Genomic DNA, 20192 nt, shown 5'->3' on the forward strand with positions numbered 1-20192 from the left:
ATGTAGTATCAGTGATTATTAACTGCGATTCTCATAAATCCTGGATTTTAAATTTAAATTTAAATTTAAAGTAATTTAATGGAAATTTAAAGGAAAAAAAATCTTATCTTAGATTTTCCTAGCATCTAGAATTTTTCATTAGTTTTTCAAACATGGGATCCAAAATGATTTGGAGGCTATATCTTAGTTTATTCTTAGCACACAATAAGCCTAATATTCTACAGACTGTTTTATTTGACTTTTGGGGAAAAGATGGAATAAGGAGATGCTGGACTAAAAGCCAAGAGACCTGGTTCAAGTACTGCTCCTGAGCTTGGATTAGATGAGAGATTCTCAATGTGCTCCATCATCATAAACACCTTGAGAGCTTGTGAAGAAGACAAACACAAATTCCTCGGCCTACTCCTTCATAGCTTATCCAGGGGCCTAATCAGGGAATGTGTGTGTTGTTTTTGTTTTTTTTTTAAGATTTTATTTTTTTCCTTTTTCTCCCCAAAGGCCCCCAGTACATAGTTGTATCTTCTTCATTGTGGGTCCCTCTAGTTGTGGCATGAGGGACGCTGCCTCAGTGTGGTTCGATGAGCAGTGCCACGTCCACACCCAGGATTCGAACCAAGGAAACACTGGGCCGCCTGCAGTGGAGAGTGTGAACCTAACCACTTGGCCACGTGGCTAGCCCCAGGGAATGTGTGTTTTCAGAATGGTGATGGTGACATGCTGAGTGGTTTGAGAAACACTGGATGAGATGGTTTCTAAGATTCCAGTCCTAATATTTCACTCATAAGATTTGCATTATTTATCTATTTAATGGTCCAAATTAAGTGAAATTCAACATGCTATTTGTTATAACAAAAAAAGTAACAACATGGAATTGCTTCTGAATCTAAAGATGGACATCTTTCTCCAATTGGATCCCAAATATCCCACACCCAACCACAGATGCATATTCTGAAAATTTGTGAATTCAGAAATATCCATCTTTGCCCTCACTTGGGCAGTTCTTTCCACTCCTAGATAGGCCTTTTGCTTCTTCTCATTGCCTCAGTCGACACATTCCTGTTAGAGTGTTCGTTCAGAAACAATATTAGCTAACAGTTGTGTAGCACTGAGCAAGTGCTTGGCTCTGCCCTAAGCACTTGGCAGACGTAAAGTCATTCATCATCACAGCAGTTCTGCATGATAGGTATTATTATTATCCCCATTTTACAGATGGGGAAACTGAAGCCAGAATGATTAGGCAGCTTTTCCAAGCTTACACATCTAATAAGTGGCAGAACAGAGGATTCAAACCCAGAAAACTGGGACCTGGCACCCAAGCTCTTAACCACTCAGCTACACTGCCTCTCAACAGCATGGACACAGCACTCTTGTCCTGTTCCTCCTTCTTATTCTTAGTAGAAATTCTCATTAGAAACATAACTCACACTTCACTTTTTTTTTCAGTATCTCACTTGATTCTCATAGCAATCAGCATAGTATTTTTAATTTCCATTTTCTAGAGAATAAAGCATCCTCAAAGGGCCAACTGGCTTATCCAGGTTATATGGTGAGACACTGTGCTCCAGCCCAGTTCTTCTGATTTCTAGTCCCTGCCTGAGGTTTGAACCAATGTCTTAAGCCAGCAGGAAATGACTCTTACGGGGAATTCTATCAAGATTTAAAGTAAGACAAGAGACTCAGGTACCCTGACTCGCGCTCAGTTCCCTGCTCAGCCCTCTACAGCAGGATGCTGATTCCTAACTTCACACACTGGAGAAGGCTCTCAGCATGAAACAGAGTAACTGGTGGAAAATGCAGAAATCCCTCGGTTTCCACTTATAACTCAGAAAGGGAAATGAGAATTGATTGATGTCACACACTGGAAATGGGCACAAAATGGATTATATACAGGTCTCTGCTAACTGATTTTTCACAACTATCATTCAGAAAAAGAAAGTCCATTTAGTACAAGACCAATAGGAGCTAAAATAGTTACAGACATATAGCATTTTCACATCGGATCTGTTTTAAGCACACAGCCTAGCCATTTTTAAAAAACCCTAAAATAAACCATGTAGGGAGCAGTTTTCCTAGACTTGTGCTTTCCTCTGGGTTTACACAAGGCCCTAAGAATCTACAAGCACAATCTCACAAATGACTGGGAGGTTAGTTTGAATTACTAGCTGCATCATTAATTATTAAATATTTGGTGCCTCTGTAAGCAAAGTTTCAAGATTTTTCAGGGACAAAGCTACCTAGTGACGGTAATGAGTAAGGCAGAGAGACTGTCCCATAAATATTTAACATTACGTGGTATGAGTAAGAGTAAAAGCAACATTCACAAGCGTACTTGTAGCACTCAGGAGGGCTTCTTGCACCTCCACTCAGAGCATTGTCATCAACCATTTGTAACAGGACCTGCGGCTAGGCAAGGGCTTCTGAAGCTGGGGTCCACTGGCTGGAACAGTGGGCATCATCCTTCTGCTACTGGACAGGTACAGTAGGACCTGGGCATTGTAGACTGGCCCTTGGCAGGACTCCTGCACTTCTCTCCACACATTTATTTAGGGACTAACGAGCCTCCCATGGGAAAAGAAAGTAGAACTTCACCAAACAGCTTTTGGGTTCAAAACAGAAAAAGTCTTCAGGAAAACCTGGAGTGGCCCTATTGAGGCCAGTTTGCAGGAAAGAACAGAGAAGGTCATAAGAGGAGATTCATGTAAAGGAGGGGAGAGTTTGGATCCAAATCAGACCCAGTTATCATAATTGAGGCTGTCGCAAGTGCAATGCCTGAGGGGAGTGGCTCTCTGTGTGTGACTTAGTTTGAGTTCCCCAGAAGTCAGTTATAAGACAAGGATTTGAGTGTAAGTAGTTCATTTGGAAATTCACCTCAGGAAACTGGGTGACGGTGATGGAGATGAGAGAGGGGAGAAAGGAGAGCCACTTCATGGTGCATCAGCAAGCCAGCCATTCCTGCAGGTGAGCTTAATCCCACCAGTGTAGGATGTACCTTAGAGTTGTATCACCAGAGCAGGAGAAAAACTGTTTTTTTAAATACCAACTCTTTCAGATATTGATTGAAGGCTGCTGGAGGGCAGTGTGGCATTTAAAGCACAGAGAGAAAGCCCTTGGGCAGAGAAGGGAAGGTGTAGTTATTGGGATTGGAAGTCATTCTGTTGGGGGTGTTCTCAGAGCTCCATTCTGATCTTCTTTAGCAGATGGATTCATCCTCCAACTGCAGGTGCTGGCTGACAGCTAGAACAGCCTGTCCCCTTCTCCAGAGATCTGCCCTTGGCCAAACAGAAGTCTTTTTGCCTGGGAAGCTACCTGTCCCCATCTCAACCAGTGACTGACTCATACAAGGTTCAAAAGGTCGATCCCATTCTCTCAAGACGTGACTGATATTTACTGTGTGACCATGGTCGAGAGCTCCCTCTTGGCATGTGAAGGAAGCTAGACTTCAGTTGAGACCATGTTTCTTGCTAGCTTTCACCCCTGCCTCTCCTGACAAACCGTCTCCAGAGACCACACCCCAACAAATAATTTGAACAGGAAATTCCATCTCAGCTGAGCTTCTAGGACGTTCTCTTTGTACCAAAGTGGTGAAGTCCAAGGGATTTGTTCACTGACAGCCTCTGCAACAATGTATATACTTGGTGACACAACAATGTATGTCTGTCTGTGTTTATAGGAGAGAGCTGTATTATTACTCTGAAGGATTTTGACGCTCATTACTCAGAGAGTTTTGCTGTGATATTCTACAATATGTATCTTCCCTTGTGAGGAGTGGAGCCATTAAGGCCCTCGTGGATCAGAAAAGTATATCTTGCTGCACATTTCACAGTTGAGAAGTTGCAAAAGAAGTGAGGGAGATCAGCAAGAGGGCATTTGGAGCTTAGAAAATTTGGAGTTCAGTCCCAAGGAGGATATCTCACATTTATGCCCCTAGCAGGCCAAGGACTGATTCATACATGTGTAAAAACAGCTAGGCATTTTTAGAAACCTAGGTGAGACGGTCATGTATATAAAACTTGAAAAGATGCTGGAAATATACTGTTCAATGCAGTAGCCACTAGCCACATGTGGCTATTCAATTCAATTAAATTTAAATTAAAAATTCAGTTCTTAAGTAGCATTAGTGACATTTCAATAGCCACTTGTAGTTGATGGTTATGTTATTAGACAGCACAGCTATAGAATATTCTATCTTTTCAAAAATTTCTATTGGATAGCACTGCTCTAGAATTTCTCTTATAAAATGATAAAAGCTATTTTTATTTGGTAAATCAATACAGTTTAACTCTACCCGTGTGCTGCTCAGGCCTAGGCAATTTTTAGTGTATTATTTATCTCTCATTTAATGGATAAATAATTATTGAGCTCTATCCATCAGTAAAGCAGTGTAGAAGATGGAACAGCAAGATAAGACACTTCTGGGGTTTTAGGCATATAGAGATAAAAAATGACTCTCCTAAGATCTTTGAAGCAAAAATGGAGAAGTGGAATTGAAAGTCACTAAAACTGCACATCTCATATTGTTGGCATTACCACTTAAAACTTTCCTCTCATGAGTGTGATACTTTTTGCACAGTTGAGCATTTTACATTTAACTTGGTTTCTTGGGGCAATTTTGTTTGAAAGACAGTGCCCAGTCTAAGTCTGGTGTTTGAATTGAAAGGGCCACTTTCTACACTGTGATTTTTGGCGAGTAATTTCTCTACTTCTGTAAAGATAATATAGTTAGTATCTACTTTATCAAGGATCAAGTATCAAGATAATATACATCTATTCATAGGTTTCATGACTACAGGCACAAAATGGTTAAATACAAGCGTGCTTAATTGCTACCCCAAAAGCTTCATCTTGTGTTCACAAAAAAGAATTTTAGCATCAGTTCAAACCTCCATCAGGAAGTCACTCTTTTGACTGGAAGATGTGCAATATAACCCAACAAAATGGCAGGAGACACAGCTCAAGGAAGAGAGGAGAGAGAAGAGACATAATTGATTATTCTTTTACTCAATATCAAATTATTAGTCTAAAGTCAGCCAAGGTAATTCCATCACCCTTGACTGTGACTGAGTTTAAGAGTGGACATGTGACCAAATTATGATTAATTGGACATGAAAGAAAATCTGCTAGCGATGCAGGAGAAGAGAGGTTGGGTGCGTCTGCGTCCTGAAAGAATTTTACTGCTCCAAGCAGCAGTTCTCAAACTTTAGCACATCAGAATCATTTGGTGAGCTTGGAAAAACAGGGCTTTCTAGGTCCCCCTGTCAGAGTTTCTGGTTCAGGGGTTGGGGATAAGTCCAGACAATATGCATTTTCTAACAAGTTCCTGGATGATGCTCACCACACTGCTGTACTGAGCAATTGCAGTGTGATAATTTAAAGGTAAGCCACGGGAGACCATGGTCTGTTTGTTTCCCAGGACATTGTTGCATCTGGCTGAGATGTTGGACAGGATTATTAGCTCCAGAATGACACCAAAACTGAGGATGGCATTGTTAACTGATCCACCAGCTCTGGAGCCTGTCCTCATTGAGGACTTCCTTTTACGTAGGGTAATATATTGTTCTGATCCTTTTTAAAAAACGTACAATAAAACACAGATATAAAAACATCTCACTAAACAAATATTTAGCTTAATAAATTATTACAGGGGGAACATCTTTGTAACTACCACACTGTTCAATAAATAGAAGTATGGACAACTCTCAATCTCCATGTGCCTGGTCTTAATAGTTTAATAGTTTTTCAAGCTAGTGAATTATTTTCAAGCTAGTGAGTTTTCTCTTACTTGTACACAAAACTACCCTAACCCAAAGATATCTCAGCAATAACAACCGATGCTCTGGGTATTTTTGTGGAAGAGAGTCATTAGAAGCAAGTTCTTAGGAAAACAAATGATAAGGATTCTTTCATGAAATTGGGACTTTTATCAAACATGTACATTGATTAGAAAAGTAAAGTCCAGGCATAAATTTCACAGGTGAATATAAGTAAGATAAATGTAATTTGAGACACTCAAAAGAGGCCCCAAGGAAGGGCCCACCATAAGAATAAAGTATTCAAGCTGGAATCCTGGAGAAAGATGAACTGTGTGCTTATCTCAAATCCTATTTTCTGGTTCCTTAGAGCTGGTTATACATTACCATCTTCACTCCACATGGTGGATTCAATAATCCTTAACTCATCTTTTAAATGCCATTTCCACAATGTCTTAACTGAGTAAATGGGTTGAGTAGATCCTACCTAACTACTCCAGGTTAGACAAAGCAAGAAGATCCATCATACAATATGTATCCGAATCCAACTTATTTCCTCATTGTGTGAACCTCATTGCAAATATAATAATCAAAAGCCAACCTCTAGACAAATGTATGTCATTAATTATCTAGCTTTTAATTCCATTACTATATTTTTAAGTTTCAATGTTTTAAGTTCAATGCAGTGAACTGACAAATCAAAGAAGATCTTGTCTCTTTGAAAGTATTAAAGAAATCAGATTGATGATTCACTGAGTCAGCACTTTAAAGAGTGCTACTTAGAAATAATCTCAGTTTTGCCTTTAAAAGGAAGTGGCCAACTATCAGGAGAAAAAGTAAAGGGAGCTGGGGGCTGGCACTATGACGTAGTGGTTGAGTTCACAGGCTCGGCTTCAGTGGCCCGGGGTTCGCTGGTTTGGATCCCAGGCCTGGACCCACACACTGCTCATCATGGCCCAGGGTTTGCCAGTTCGGATTCTGGGAGCAAACCTATAAACTGCTCATCAAGCCATGCTGTGGTGGCATCCCACAGAAAAGAACTAGAAGCACAGTACAACTAGGATATATAACTGTGCACTTGGGCTTCAGGAAGAAAAAAAGAGGAAGACTGGCAGCAGATGTTAGCTCAGGGCCATTCTTCCTCACACACACACAAATACAGCTCTTCAAAAAAAAATAAAAGTAAACAGTGAACTACCTGGGTTTTTCTATCACTTTTGTTTTGTCCTACTTTGATGTTTAGCATCTTTGAAGCATTGTATTATTAGTGAGCAAAAGTATTCCTAGGCTTCCCCTTGCCCTCTTAACTTCATTTTGTTCTATACTTATCCTAGCTGAATAGAGTGAGGGCCATCACATTGGATTTGTCTACATCTGAGACGGGGTCCCAAGGCTCCCATTAAGTAGCAGAAGGTTTCTATTCTGTATCTCTCAATGATCTATAGCTGTCTTAGTAAGAAAACAGGCCCAGGGCACTGTTTCAATATCTAGGTCAAGGTTAGTTTTTCCCATAGGCATATTAGGCCACAGTATGATTTTCAGGGGCATCAAGGAAGCACAGGTGCCTGTATATTTCTTTCTCCCTTGATGCCTGAAAATCCAGTCTTTGTGGTTAAAATATTGGCAACCCTAGTTGAAATGCGAAAATTACCGGAAAGGGATGACTATTAAACCAACAACATCTTTACTCAGGTTAAGATCTCAGATCAACGTGAATAGAGATAGGAGTTAATGTGGGGTAGACAGAATTAGATTCAAATCTAAGTTCTACCAACAATTAGCTGTATATCCTTAGGTCAGTGATTTGACATCTCTGAGTCTATTTCCTTGTCTTTAAAAATGTGAATAATACCAACTATCTTAGAGTACTGACATAATGATAAAAATAGAGCTTAAGTTTTTAATTTCTCACACAGCTCCTTATTCATCATAACTTTTGATTTCCTTCAGCTCTCTCTTACCCCTGAGATCCAGAGTGAAAAAGACACGGAGGTAAGAAGATTCAGGCGTGCTCTAGAATAGTGCATCTCAAATTTGAATGTGCGAGGTAACAGTTGCTAAAACATAAGTTCTGATGCAGAAGTTTGGGGGCAGAGGCCAAGATTCTGCATCTCTAACAAGCCCCTAGGTGATGACCATGCTCTCACCCAAAGTCTACACTTGGAGTAGTGAGGGGCATATGAGATAACGAAGGAAAGCATTGGACCTGATGCCTGCCATGCCTGATATGGGTAGGACAGGACAAAAGAAAGGAAAGGTGCTGAAAAGAAGGACAGAGCACTTCAAGGGGAGAGGAGGGAACCCAGTGACAGATTTCTGCACCTCTCAGTATCTTTTTAAACAGATTAGATTAGATCCACATGACGGCTGGCTCAATCAATCCAGAGGAGAGACTGGCACTGTCTTTTGCAAGCAGGCATTATAGTGCTGCCTGTGAAATTGAATCCTCAGGATTGTCACCTAGCTATCTGGAACAAGTCCCTAGACAGCTGATATCATGCTAATTGAGAGAACCCTGATTCCAAAATTGTTCCCAATCCACATCTCCTCAGGGAGGGACCAGTGACACCAAACTGAAAACCAACTTACAACGACCTTCATGGGTCCTTAGCTTTTCGCAACCAGTGCTGCCCAAGTGGGAAAAAGAAGTGTGCATGGATTCTATGCCAAAGGGAGACAGAGGTTTTAAGCCTCTTCATTTATCATGAGCCCAGAAGTTGAAAATGTCTTGACATAAAATATCAAATTCTCCATGGCAACAAAATCATCATGCTAGAAACACACAATCTCAACACACACAGGCAAGCATCTCAAAAATACGTTGAGTGTGGAAGAAGGATTAAAATTTCAAGGAACACATGGTAAATGTAATCGTGGCAAAACTGTATTTGGGGAAAAAAATACCAACCTCTCCTCTCACGGGGCCAAAGATGTCTGTTCCTATTTGTCTTTTAATCATATAAAGTAACTTAAAACCTTCCCCTCACTTTTAAGCAGGTCGAACCCACAGCTCAGTGGCTTCATGCTGTGCCACCAGCTCCCACACTTCCTGCTGACAGTAAGTGCTTCTCACAGCCCAGCGGACCATAATACCCAAATCAAAAGCTTTCGAGCCACAAAACAAATCACATTTGACAAAATCAGATCCCTCCTAAGCCACACTTGTATAGATTGACTTGGCAACCTAAGTTAGTGCTGATCTGACGTCACGTTTAATGTGTTTTGTCAGTTTTTCAAAGGTAATTAGTTCCCTTCTTTGCTTCTCATTTCGGTGTGTGTGGATGAGATGGGGGTTGAGCAGTGTGTGGAAGTGAGAGAACAAAAATTGCATTTGGCAAATACCTTCTGTAGAAGAGAGAGAGGGTGAGGACAGTTACATGGGCTTTGACAATCTAATCCCCACCTTGTTCACTGGATTGCCCAGACCTTGACTGGGACAGCAATGCCTCAGGTCAAAGGCTACTTCCAAGGGTGTGTTTTCTCTTAGAAAGATTAGTTTGTAGCTGACAGAACGCCTGGACTTGCTTTATTCAGAGTCTGAGGGTGCTCGTCAGCACAGCTTTCCTATATTCTTTTCAACTTTTGAATCAATCCCTGCTTCTGACAGGACAAACTTACCAGCTGCACACCCTTTCTTCCTGGCTATAGGAGAGAGCTGTGTACACTTGCGTTCCAAGCACACACTGAAGGTAAAGTGGTCCTTAATTACCTACGTTCCCTGTGTGTCAAAGGGGTATATGATTCCCAGGAGATTCAGTAAATTTAAATGGTGCCCAAGGACTTTCAAGGAAGCTCATCTTTGGGAACCAGTGAAGCAGCACTAACCTGCAGGAACGCCATTGAGTGCACTCAATTAGTGAGGGGGACCTAGTTTTATGAAGTCAAGGGTTTTACAGTTTGGATTTCATGTTGGCTGGAATACCATGAAATTGCTTAACAAGTATGCAGAAGGCTGAATGATGCAGAGTGGAAGAAATTCATCAAATACTGTAATAAGTGAATGAATGAATGAGCAGATCATGTTAAGAAAAACCTATCCAAAACAAGGATATCAAAAGGGATTACAGTATGTCCTTTCAACATCATCCTGGGGCAATTTTTAACAAGTTCACCCAATGATTTTTAATTCTCTAGAAGAATTTACTTGTCGTTTGGTTATGCTCATTAGTGTTTTATTAGACCTTAGATATTGTGAAGCTATATGTTAACTTATAAATGTTTGCCCAATAGAGGAGTTATAATCCTCAAATTTTTTTATCATGTAAGACATTAACTAGTTTGTATCTACTTAGAAATTTTATTCTAATATTCTTTTCTTTCCTCTCTATGCCACAGCATTTTTTACCTGTGAAACAGAAGTAACATAATACCTACATAGAAGGTAATTGTGAGGATTGAGTTGATGTACCTTAAGGCTTAGAAGAGTGAGGGCTCATAGTAACTGCCAAGCATATTGTTGTGATGGTTTTTAGTCATATGCTGGTAGCTGTAAGCTGATAACAGGAGGAGCATAAACTCCTAGACACACAATCAAAGACTCAGCAGGAAAACAGTAATAACAATTCTGCACTGACACTGTCCTTGTCAATATCTGTCCGTTAGAGGAGGAGCTGACCTCTGATCAGACTCACAGCTTCCCGAGAAACTGGTGAGGAGCTTCCTAGGTAGTAATGACTTTCTGCCACCACACAATTGGCTAGAACTGAGACAAACTCTGACTTTGGATGGCCTGTTGGAGACCGTATTAAAATCTTCCAACCTGTGTTTCTTCATTAAATGAGAAGTGGGCCTCCCTGCTCCAGTCTAATTCTCTACCCTGCAGTGAGAAGTATCTTTTGAACACACAACTCTCGTCTCAGTCTGCACATAATGCTACAAGAGAGGCAGTATTGATCCATTTTACAGATAAATAATGGAGCTGGGGAGCAGGTAAGTGACTTGCAGACATTCACAGAGCTTATAAGTAAATGCCATAGCCAGCGTTTGAACTCTGGATAATTAATTTTCAAGTCCCTTTTCTTTGTAATACAACCCGCTTTTAACCCATGTTACTGAATCAATTTGCTAATGTGATGGTTAGGAACAAAACCTAAATTCAGATGACTTAGATTTAAATTCAAGCATTTCCCCTTTCTTGTGTGATTTTAGACAAGTTATACAACTTCTGTGAGCCTCAGGAACCCTAGCTAAATGTAAAAAGTACTAATGCTTACCTTACAGTATCTTTCTAAAGACTGAGTACCATAATCTAGGTAAAATGCTTTATAAAACTTTTGCCACATGGTATTCAGCAAAGGACAGTGTCAGTGCAGAATTGTTCTTAATATTTTCCTGCTGAATCTTTGATTGATCACTCTTCTTCCTTAGAATAATATTCTAAACTCATTCTCAACAAAACTATAGAACTTACTAGCTTTCAAATTCCTGATCCCATTATGATAGAAAACCTGTGAAATGTAGCTTGAAACAAACTACAAACATACAAACAAAAATTACAAATTAATCTATTAATGGATAATCAAAATTATAAATTAAAATGTTAACAAATTAAATAATTCTGCACTTTATAAATATAATATGAATAACACAATAACCAATTAGAACTTATTCCAGAATTCAAAGATAGTTCAGCATTGGAAAATTTACTAATGTGATTGGCCTCATATATCAATGGGAAAATATAATCAAGAGTGATTAACATGACCTCTAATAGATCAGTGTACCTCTAAAACTACATACAAAATTCTTCTTCTCAACTTGAAAGAGTTTATAATATTCATTAGATACACTAATATGCAAACATCATCAGATTATTTAAATAGACAAACAATTTTTAAAAATCAACTATACAATTATATATTTACATATGTGTGTGTGTGTGTGTGTATATATATATATATATATATATATATATGTTATAGAAGTCAACATCCAAATCTGATTAAAATATATCTATTTAGATAGCCAGAATCACATTTGTTAAAGGCATTTCACATAAGAGATTAATTAAGGATGTCTGTTCTTACTTCTGTCACATGTTGTAAAGATATAGACCTGTCATTTAACCATGATTATCTCTAGCTTGTATGATTACACATTATTTGTATTTTCTTACTTTTAATTAATAGTATTTTGTACTTTTTAAAGTTAGTAACATTTATTTTATTTTATTTTTTTTGAGGAAGATTAGCCCTGAGCTAATTGCTGCCAATCCTCCTCTTTCTGCTGAGGAAGACTGGCCGTGAGCTAACATCCATGCCCATCTTCCTCTACTTAATATGTGGGACGCCTGGCACAGCATGGTTTGCTGAGTGGTGCCATATCCGCACCCGGGATCCGAACCAGCGAACCCCGGGCCGCTGAAGCGGAATGTGGGAACTTAACCTCTGCGCCACCGGGCCGGCCCCAGCAAATATTTTTTAAAAACTTATTTTCACAAAGTCCTCTTATGATCCTCAAGAATAATCACATGGGATGGGGGAACAAGAGTCAGCATAACGTAAACATCCATTATGTTCTGGGAACATAGTTTCATCCCACTGTGACCTCCCTCTCCCCATCCTTCTTTTGAAGACTGCTCTCGGGTAGGATCCCCGTGTACTAAGGTGCTTGCTTTCTTCCCCGTATCCACTGCATGCGCATACAGCACTTAACCTTAGATTTTGTTCATCCTACTCACCCACTCTTCGATTGAGTTGAGCAGGGCTGTGAGTACCAGTGAGGTCTGAGGAACTGGAAAAAGCCATTGGAGAGAGCAGGGATGCTAACGGGTCATCACAGTTGTCTAAAACAATGGGAGAGAGAGAAAGCAAATTCTGTCAGCAAGAGATATTCCATAAAGAGAGGAATCATGGCATTAACCACTATCATTTATTAACTGCTTGCTCGGAACAATGCCAGTACCACTTGTTTCCATGTGCTATTTCATCTACTCCTCACAAAACCCTGAATGACAGGTATAAGTTTCTTTCACAGTTGGAGAAAATGAATTTCAGAGATGTTAAGAAGTTTGCCCAAGGTTACCACACTAGAAAATAGTGTGGCCAGAATTCTCACTCAGATTGCCTAACTCAAATGCCCAGCTATCCATCATTTCCTTTAATCAACCACTTGAACAAAACTTCAAGTTATGGCTTTCAAGCTTATTCTATAAGAAAGAAGATTATTAAAGGGGAAACATTGTTTCACTACTCTCCCATCTTCAGAACCTCGGGACTCTTGTGATAGTTGTGTTTAGAGAGCGAGAATAATTCAGAATGTCTGACATTCAATTGTCTAAAAGTCTTTATAAAATGAGTTACTAGTTCTAATAATTCATTCCTATTCCACGAAGCTGTAGAAAATACTCCTCAATCTTGTACAATCTTGAATATCACATTCACATCAGTAGCTACACTTCCAGCCTTCCCTAATGTGGTAGGTATGCTTTCTAAGGCTTCTTTGAAGTTGTCCACATGTGCAGCAAGGTGGGGCCATGCCCAGAGATGCGGTCTTGACAACATAGATATATTCCTCCAGATTGACACTGACACCCTGACCATCCAATCTCATGTAGGACCCTGCTCTTCACATAGCATATTGATCATTTAAGTGTCTCGTGATCATTCATTTTATTTGTTTGTATCTTCACTAAGTGGCACACTCTTTGTGGGATGTTAGCAATGTATTTTGTACATAATAGGGCTTCAATAAGGTTTGTTGAAAGAATGGCATGATGAGGGAAGGAAGGAGGGAGGAAAAGAAGGAAAGAGGGAAGAAAGGAAGGAATCAATTAGTCTAGGTAACAGTACCAATACTCTTTTCTTATTTTTCCATTTTGTACACAATTGATCTTATAGGACACTGAAAAGTGACTGCATAAAATCTAGACATACATCATTCAAAACTAAATTGAAATGTGTCACTCAGTTTGAGGGTAAACTTCATGATGTTAAAAGCTCTCAGGAAGAGTTGATTTGACATTTTTTTAAAAGAAAATGTATGTAAGTTTATGAGACTGCTTGTTTATCTAGCAAATTCTTACAAAGTATTTCATCTAATTGCAGGAAAATTAATGAGAAACATAAGGATTAAATTTTTGTTTGTTAAATGTGTTACAAAATGAACTGGCAAAGTATATTTCGAGCTTTTCCCAAACACAAATGTTTGAAAAATATTTTGAGGTACTTGACAAACACAAAACAGAGCCAGTTCCTCACTGAAAAAAAAAATAGCATAAAATCACAGCAAAGGCAGCTCAGCAGTTACGGTCATTCCACAAATAGAAAGCAGAGCTCAGGGACACTTTATTCCTGGAATAAGATGCAGGTAAGAGGAGGTACACGGACACCAACAACCCACTTGCTTGGAACGGTAAATTTGTTACAATATTTATATATAAGGAAATAATTTGAACAATGCAAATCTTACATTAGTTTATGCCTGCTTCATCATCAGGAAACATCAGGGGAATGCAGAAAATTGAACCCAATGGAATTGAGCCCCACAGGAATATGCCATACCTATATACAAACACACATCAAACACCACATAGTATCACACTTCATAGCTATGTGCCTCACCTATCCACATCTGGGTACGACTATCCTCCAATTTCAGATAACAATCCTTCCACCACTTCCCAACAACTCTTAACCCTTCTGATACCCACTTTCACGAGCAAACTTAAGATGTTTTTGAATATAAAGTACCATATTTGTTATAGTATTTATGTATTTCTTAAATATATAACATGTATAAAACTATGCTACCATTTTATTAGGTTCTTATTATGAGTCAATGACGACATTTTTGACTATTGTGTCCCTAATCCTATTCTTTCCCCAAGTAGAAATATAAGTGACCTAATTGTTTTTTAATTTAATTTAGTCCAATAAATATTTATAAGGTCCTGCTTGACCTTGGATAGTCTTTGTGGATAGATTTGAGTAAAATTGAATCTCGGACCTCAAGGAGATGAGATCATTGAAAATATAAACATGTAAACAAATAAATAAACTGATGGAAAAGTTTAAGAGAGTTTCACCAAGGTCACATCCAAGCCAATAAAATGGCTATCCAACTGTCCAAATGTTCAGACAAGTAATCTTTTCGTGTCCTCCGGCCCTGTGCAGGCCCCTTCTTCATAAGGCACTGGCCTCAGGGAGAAGTATGCCTCTGAAGCTCCCTGGCTTCAGGACACCAGTTGCCATTTTCCCCAGTGTCCATTTCCTCTTCTGAAATGTGCCTTCTTTGTGTCTTAGTTTGTGAAGTCAATATCCCCACTTTGGAAATTAGTAACTTTACTAAAAACAATCTGTGCTAGTGGAAAGGTCCAGAGGAGTTTCTTCAGACTCCTTTCTTTAGGGGTCCATTGTACACTGTCCACTGTACATTGCAACTGTGGCTTTTAGAGAAGATGCCTGAATTTTGCTCTCCTATCCCTAAAACTGATAAGAATGGGAAAATTTCAAATCAGAAAGGAAGAAAGACCACTCTCTTTCCCAGCTAACAGATGGTTCCCTCTGCCATCTCTTTGTCACATGAGCAAACCCAACAATGTCACTTCAACTGAGACTAGACCAGACTTCTAACCAAATTACCCCTAGCCACGGTGAATTAAAAATTTGTCTATAGAACCATTCTAAACCCAAAGTGTGTATAATTTTTAGACACGTGTCCTATTCTTAAAGCAGAGGAGAAATGATCTAGCATAAATGAGAGCAATAATTATTTTGTTTTGTTTTGTTTATTAGATCATGACTTGGGACAGCCTGGGATAGTAGAAACTATCAGGAGGGCTAGAGCTAGGAGATCGCCATTCTAGATTGGCTTCCTCTCTTGCCGTGGTAACTCCAGATAATACATTCGAACGCACTAAGCTGTATCTCCATTGTCTGCACAATGAAGAGAGTCATCTTTGCCACATCCAGCTAGAGAATCATTTTAAAGGTGCAGTGAGAATAGATGGAAAGAGTCCTCCTTTAAAGGATAGAGCACAGAATGAGAACAGGAAGCCGAATATGAATTGTCTATAATATCTGCTGCAATTGAGAGCAACCATTTCAACAACTTTTTTCTGGCATCTCATTTCTAGTTACAAAACCTGCCCAACAATTGGTGTCATGGATAGCTCTTTTGCACTGAAGGTTTACAACTGACCAGCTGAGAAGGAGAATGTGACGTAAAGAGGAAACAAAAGGGTGAAGACACGGGAGAGTGGGGACAACATTGCACAGGGCAGTCCTCCCGCTCTGCAGACTCGCAGCCTTGTGGAGACTGGCCCCAGATCACACCAAGCACATGGCTGGGAAGGAAAGAAACAAAGCACCATCTGCTCCACCATTCCTGCAGGCTTTAAATAAGCAAACCCATGTTGTTGTTAAATTTTAGGCTCCACATACATCTCAGCCTTCTGACAGTGCTTCTTACAACACTAAACCCATTCGTGGGTTTCTCCAAAATTGTGTGTGGATATTTATCTGTATTTACATGAGGAAAGACGAAAGAATGAAGAAACTCGGGTGGGGAGAGAGACGTTTGAAGTTTGGGAAAAAAATATTGAGGGATTAAACGTTAGGCTTCCAGTGGGACACACAACTTGAGAGAGACTATCATGATTTTCCCAAGAATCATTTTTCCAGAAAAAAACTACGGTTACAGATGCATTGGCATAGTAGAATATTTTCAAAATATGCTCTTAAAAAGCTTATTCATGGGCCTATTCTCTAAAAGATTAGCTGCAAAAAATCAGATGAAAATAAAAGACTATTTACAAAATGGAAATTCCTATTCACGTGTAATTTATTATTCTCCATTTTCTTCAACAAATAGCTTTACTGCCATCTTTACTGTTTCCTTTATAATATAAAGGCCACCTCCTACCCTACGCCACCCACAGGCAGAGAAAATCCACACCTACGGATACGACCAAAAGTACATCAGTTCTTCCCTTTGAGTTCTTTGAACAACTCCAATCCTACATGAAAATCACTTTGCTCTACATTCATAGATTAGGAGGATATCAAAGCCAGGAGGAACCCCTGAAACTGTGGAAATCAAGCTCTCCACTTTCTAGATGAAGACCTCAGGGTTTAGGGAGATGACGGGACTGCTCAGGATTATTCAGTTAATTAGTGGACGAGCCAGGACTGAAACAAGGTTTCCTGACTCCCAGATGGTGACCAGTAGGTCAGTTACCTGCCACCTGTGCTTAAGTTTGGTAACCATTAGTTATATTATCCTTCACAATGTTTGTTTTAACAGGAAAACATTGAAGAAGTGTCTATAATTTTCAAAGAAATTTGAATTTTTAAATTTTTCTTGTCTTACTTATCTTTTCTTTTAACAATTTCTCCTACCTACTGGAAAAAAACCAAAAACAAAAACAGTAAAGGAAAGATGAAAGAAAAAATGTAAGAAGAGGGAAAAAAAAAGCACATTTCTTTCCTCACTAATGATGGTGTAGAAAGCCAAGTCAAGCATTTTATTTGATATTTTGAATCTGAAGAAGTGAGGATAATTTGTTCTTCAATATATATACGTACAGTTAAATACTAAAGGTCTCCTTTCACGTTAATTAAAAGGTAAAGGCACAAGAGAGAATTCTGAATAAACACGATATTTACACAGCTTCTTAGAAATTATCATTGACTCTTGAAGATGATTCTACTTTAACAATTTTTGTTGCCAACATATACTTTTATTTATTATTATTAAAATACCAATAGAGTTACAGATGGTCCTGAAGTTAAATTGTGAGCATCATCTTGATTACCACAGTAAATTGTATATGGGGATTTGGAGCTTAAAAGATTCACTTGTATTTATAGGCAAGATAAAATTCCTCTTAGCATTGCACATTTAATGGCCTACTTTGTTTAAAAGACGTAAAACATGCATTTTGTGTAGTGCCTACAACAGTGCTTAGAAGTGACAACTCATGCTTTTACCTTCATTTATTTTTCCACTTGTTACCTATAATTTCACTTAGCAACAACAAAAATAAATACTCTAATATTACTCTTGAACCTGACCCTGTCCCCGTTTTCCACCATGAAATACTAAAAGATAAATCACTTCATAATGAGCAGACCAAGAAACATAGCTCTCTAAAACTAGTCGTGAAAAGAAGGTTAAACCTTCTCTACCCTGACGTTCATCTCCAGCTTAATGCAGTACTGGGTCTTTGATCACCTGCTGGATACACCTGGTTGTGCTCTTTGCTGTGGGAAGACAGAATTCAAGTCAAAGACATAGACCCTGAGCTCAAGAAGCCAAGATCCACTTTGGGTTGAAAGACAACCAATATGTATATACCTTTAAAAGCTCCTTATGTTTATGAACAATGACGTGCAAAAAACCTTTGGCTTGGGATCTAGGAATCCTGGACCTTCTATCTTGGCTGGGAGTGTGCTCTCATTTTACCTTTCTGTGTTACAGATGCCTCAGCTCTAAATGACAGGGGTTATTGTTCAATCAATAAACTGGAATGGAGCACACTCTACATGTTAGAGTTCCTATCAGGCTTTAAAGATAGTAAAGCAAATCCTCAAAGATGGTGGAGATGGACACACTACTCGTTGTACTGCAGGAGTGATTGATGATGGACAGATGAGGGTGCGGCAGCTGCAGGAACATCAGGAAGAGGGGCTAGTCCTGTTTAGGGATTAACAAATGGGCTGGGACTCCTTCCAGGCTTTTATAGCAATTCTATTCAAAATTTCAGGAAAGATTTGATTTGGAGGCACTGACCTTCACTTATAAGTGGCTTGCTAGGACTACATCACAATCAAACCCAATATAGCACGATAACAAGGCAGCAGCTGCAGTCATAATTCTTTAAGCGCCTCTGATGTCTAGGTTGTCAGCAGTCACTGCAGCACAGCAAGGGGGAGGCCATCATCCGTATTGTACGGATGAGGAAACTACAAGTTTCTTCGTCCATTTCACACTCTGTCAGTGCCTAAACTGGGCTTTCAACCAAGGTCAGTGTGACTCTTTGTACATCCTCCTTCTGAAAACTACTTCAAATCCTTGAAATGATGGCAGGAATGAATCACAGACTGCCAGGGCCAGTCTCCCATTTGATTATCTTGCATGAATTTAGCTCTTTCCTTCTTGGATTTTCAATATTTTTGTGTGGATGTCCCACAGTTTAGCCAAAACTCAATGGCTCCAAATACGCTTCCCTGAATTGCTTGCTCTCAGATTAATCCTTTTTTTCCCCATAATGTCTCTGATGATATTTTTTTTGTGATTTTCAAATTAGGAATTTGGGTTCACTACTAACTGTTTTATTATTTTTTTCTTTTTTACCCATAAAATTAATTTATCAATGACTTAATCCAATTTAGCAAATGTTTCTTAAGCCCCTCATCTGTGAGGCATATGATGTACTAATAATTTGGGGAACATAAACCATCATGTTGAGCAAGTATTTTTTTTTTCATAGTACTTAGTGTATGGAACTATGTATGCGTTCAATAAATCCTCGTTCACTGAAAAACTGAAGAAGTCCTATCATGTTTTTCTTTTGGTTTAGAACGATTTCTCAGATTTATACTCACTTTTCTTTTTCTCTGTCTTTCTCACTACTTGATCCTAATTCAGGCTTTTCAAATATCATGTTATGATTTTTACAACAGTCTCGTCCATTTTCCACTGGACTCTACTCTCGTTAAACCATTCTTTCTAAAACCCTACTTTCAATATGTTTCCTTATCAAGATTTACTAGATATGTCAGCCTCAAATTTGGCTTCCAGAGGGGGCATCATGAAAAGGAAAGAACAAAGAGGGAGTTATTAGCATATAACAGGTCTAAGCTGAGCATAAGGCCAGTGTGTCATTGATGGGGCCACAGGCTGGTCAGAGTCAGAAAGTGAGGTCCAACAAGCAGAGGTCAGGAGAAAGGGGCCTGTTGTGCTGATCAGATTCAGTCAGAGGCCTGGGATTATGTCCCCCAAAAGCATAATTCTAACAGTGTCTAAACTCAAAAATGCTAAAGCTATTAAACCCTCAGGTTCATGAATGGTCTGTCATAAGTTAACTGCGTTATCTAGAAGGCATAAACTCTTTGATGAGTAGAAAAGGTAAGATTTACAGATGAAAATAATTAGAAAATTCTGGAATATGAGAAGCTGAGAGTGGTGACTAGATTACCTTGGAGGGTTTTAGAACAGACTGATAAGAAAAAAGCAAATCTTTGAACAAATTTTACCTATTTAAAAAATTTCCCTGAATCTAATTTTGTTTTCATACATCCCCGTAGTCCTCCTCCCATCCCCACCTATCAACACTTCACATAATATACACACGTGGGCGTGCACACACACACACACACACACACCATTACATAGTACAGTGCCAAATAAGTTTCATAATTCATTAAGTTTTTAAGCAAAGCTAAATAAATGAATGAATGGGATGTATATAAGGATAAGATCAGGAAAATGGGAAAAATACGA

At 39.0% G+C, this 20192-nt stretch overlaps 1 protein-coding gene across 2 annotated transcripts in view; it reads right to left on the bottom strand.

Annotated features, from left to right (window-relative positions):
* The window catches only part of CNTNAP5 (contactin associated protein family member 5), a 775716-nt gene that overhangs the window by 590753 nt on the left and 164771 nt on the right, over positions 1-20192 (bottom strand). For both annotated transcript variants that reach the window (XM_014732391.3, XM_070241766.1), the window contains exon 2: positions 12427-12531. In XM_014732391.3, the coding sequence (XP_014587877.2) occupies positions 12427-12531 (105 nt within the window). The remainder of the gene's footprint in view (positions 1-12426; positions 12532-20192) is intronic.

The sequence above is a fragment of the Equus caballus genome, chromosome 18 (assembly GCF_041296265.1).
Source record: "Equus caballus isolate H_3958 breed thoroughbred chromosome 18, TB-T2T, whole genome shotgun sequence".
Classification (NCBI taxonomy): Eukaryota; Metazoa; Chordata; class Mammalia; order Perissodactyla; family Equidae; genus Equus; species Equus caballus.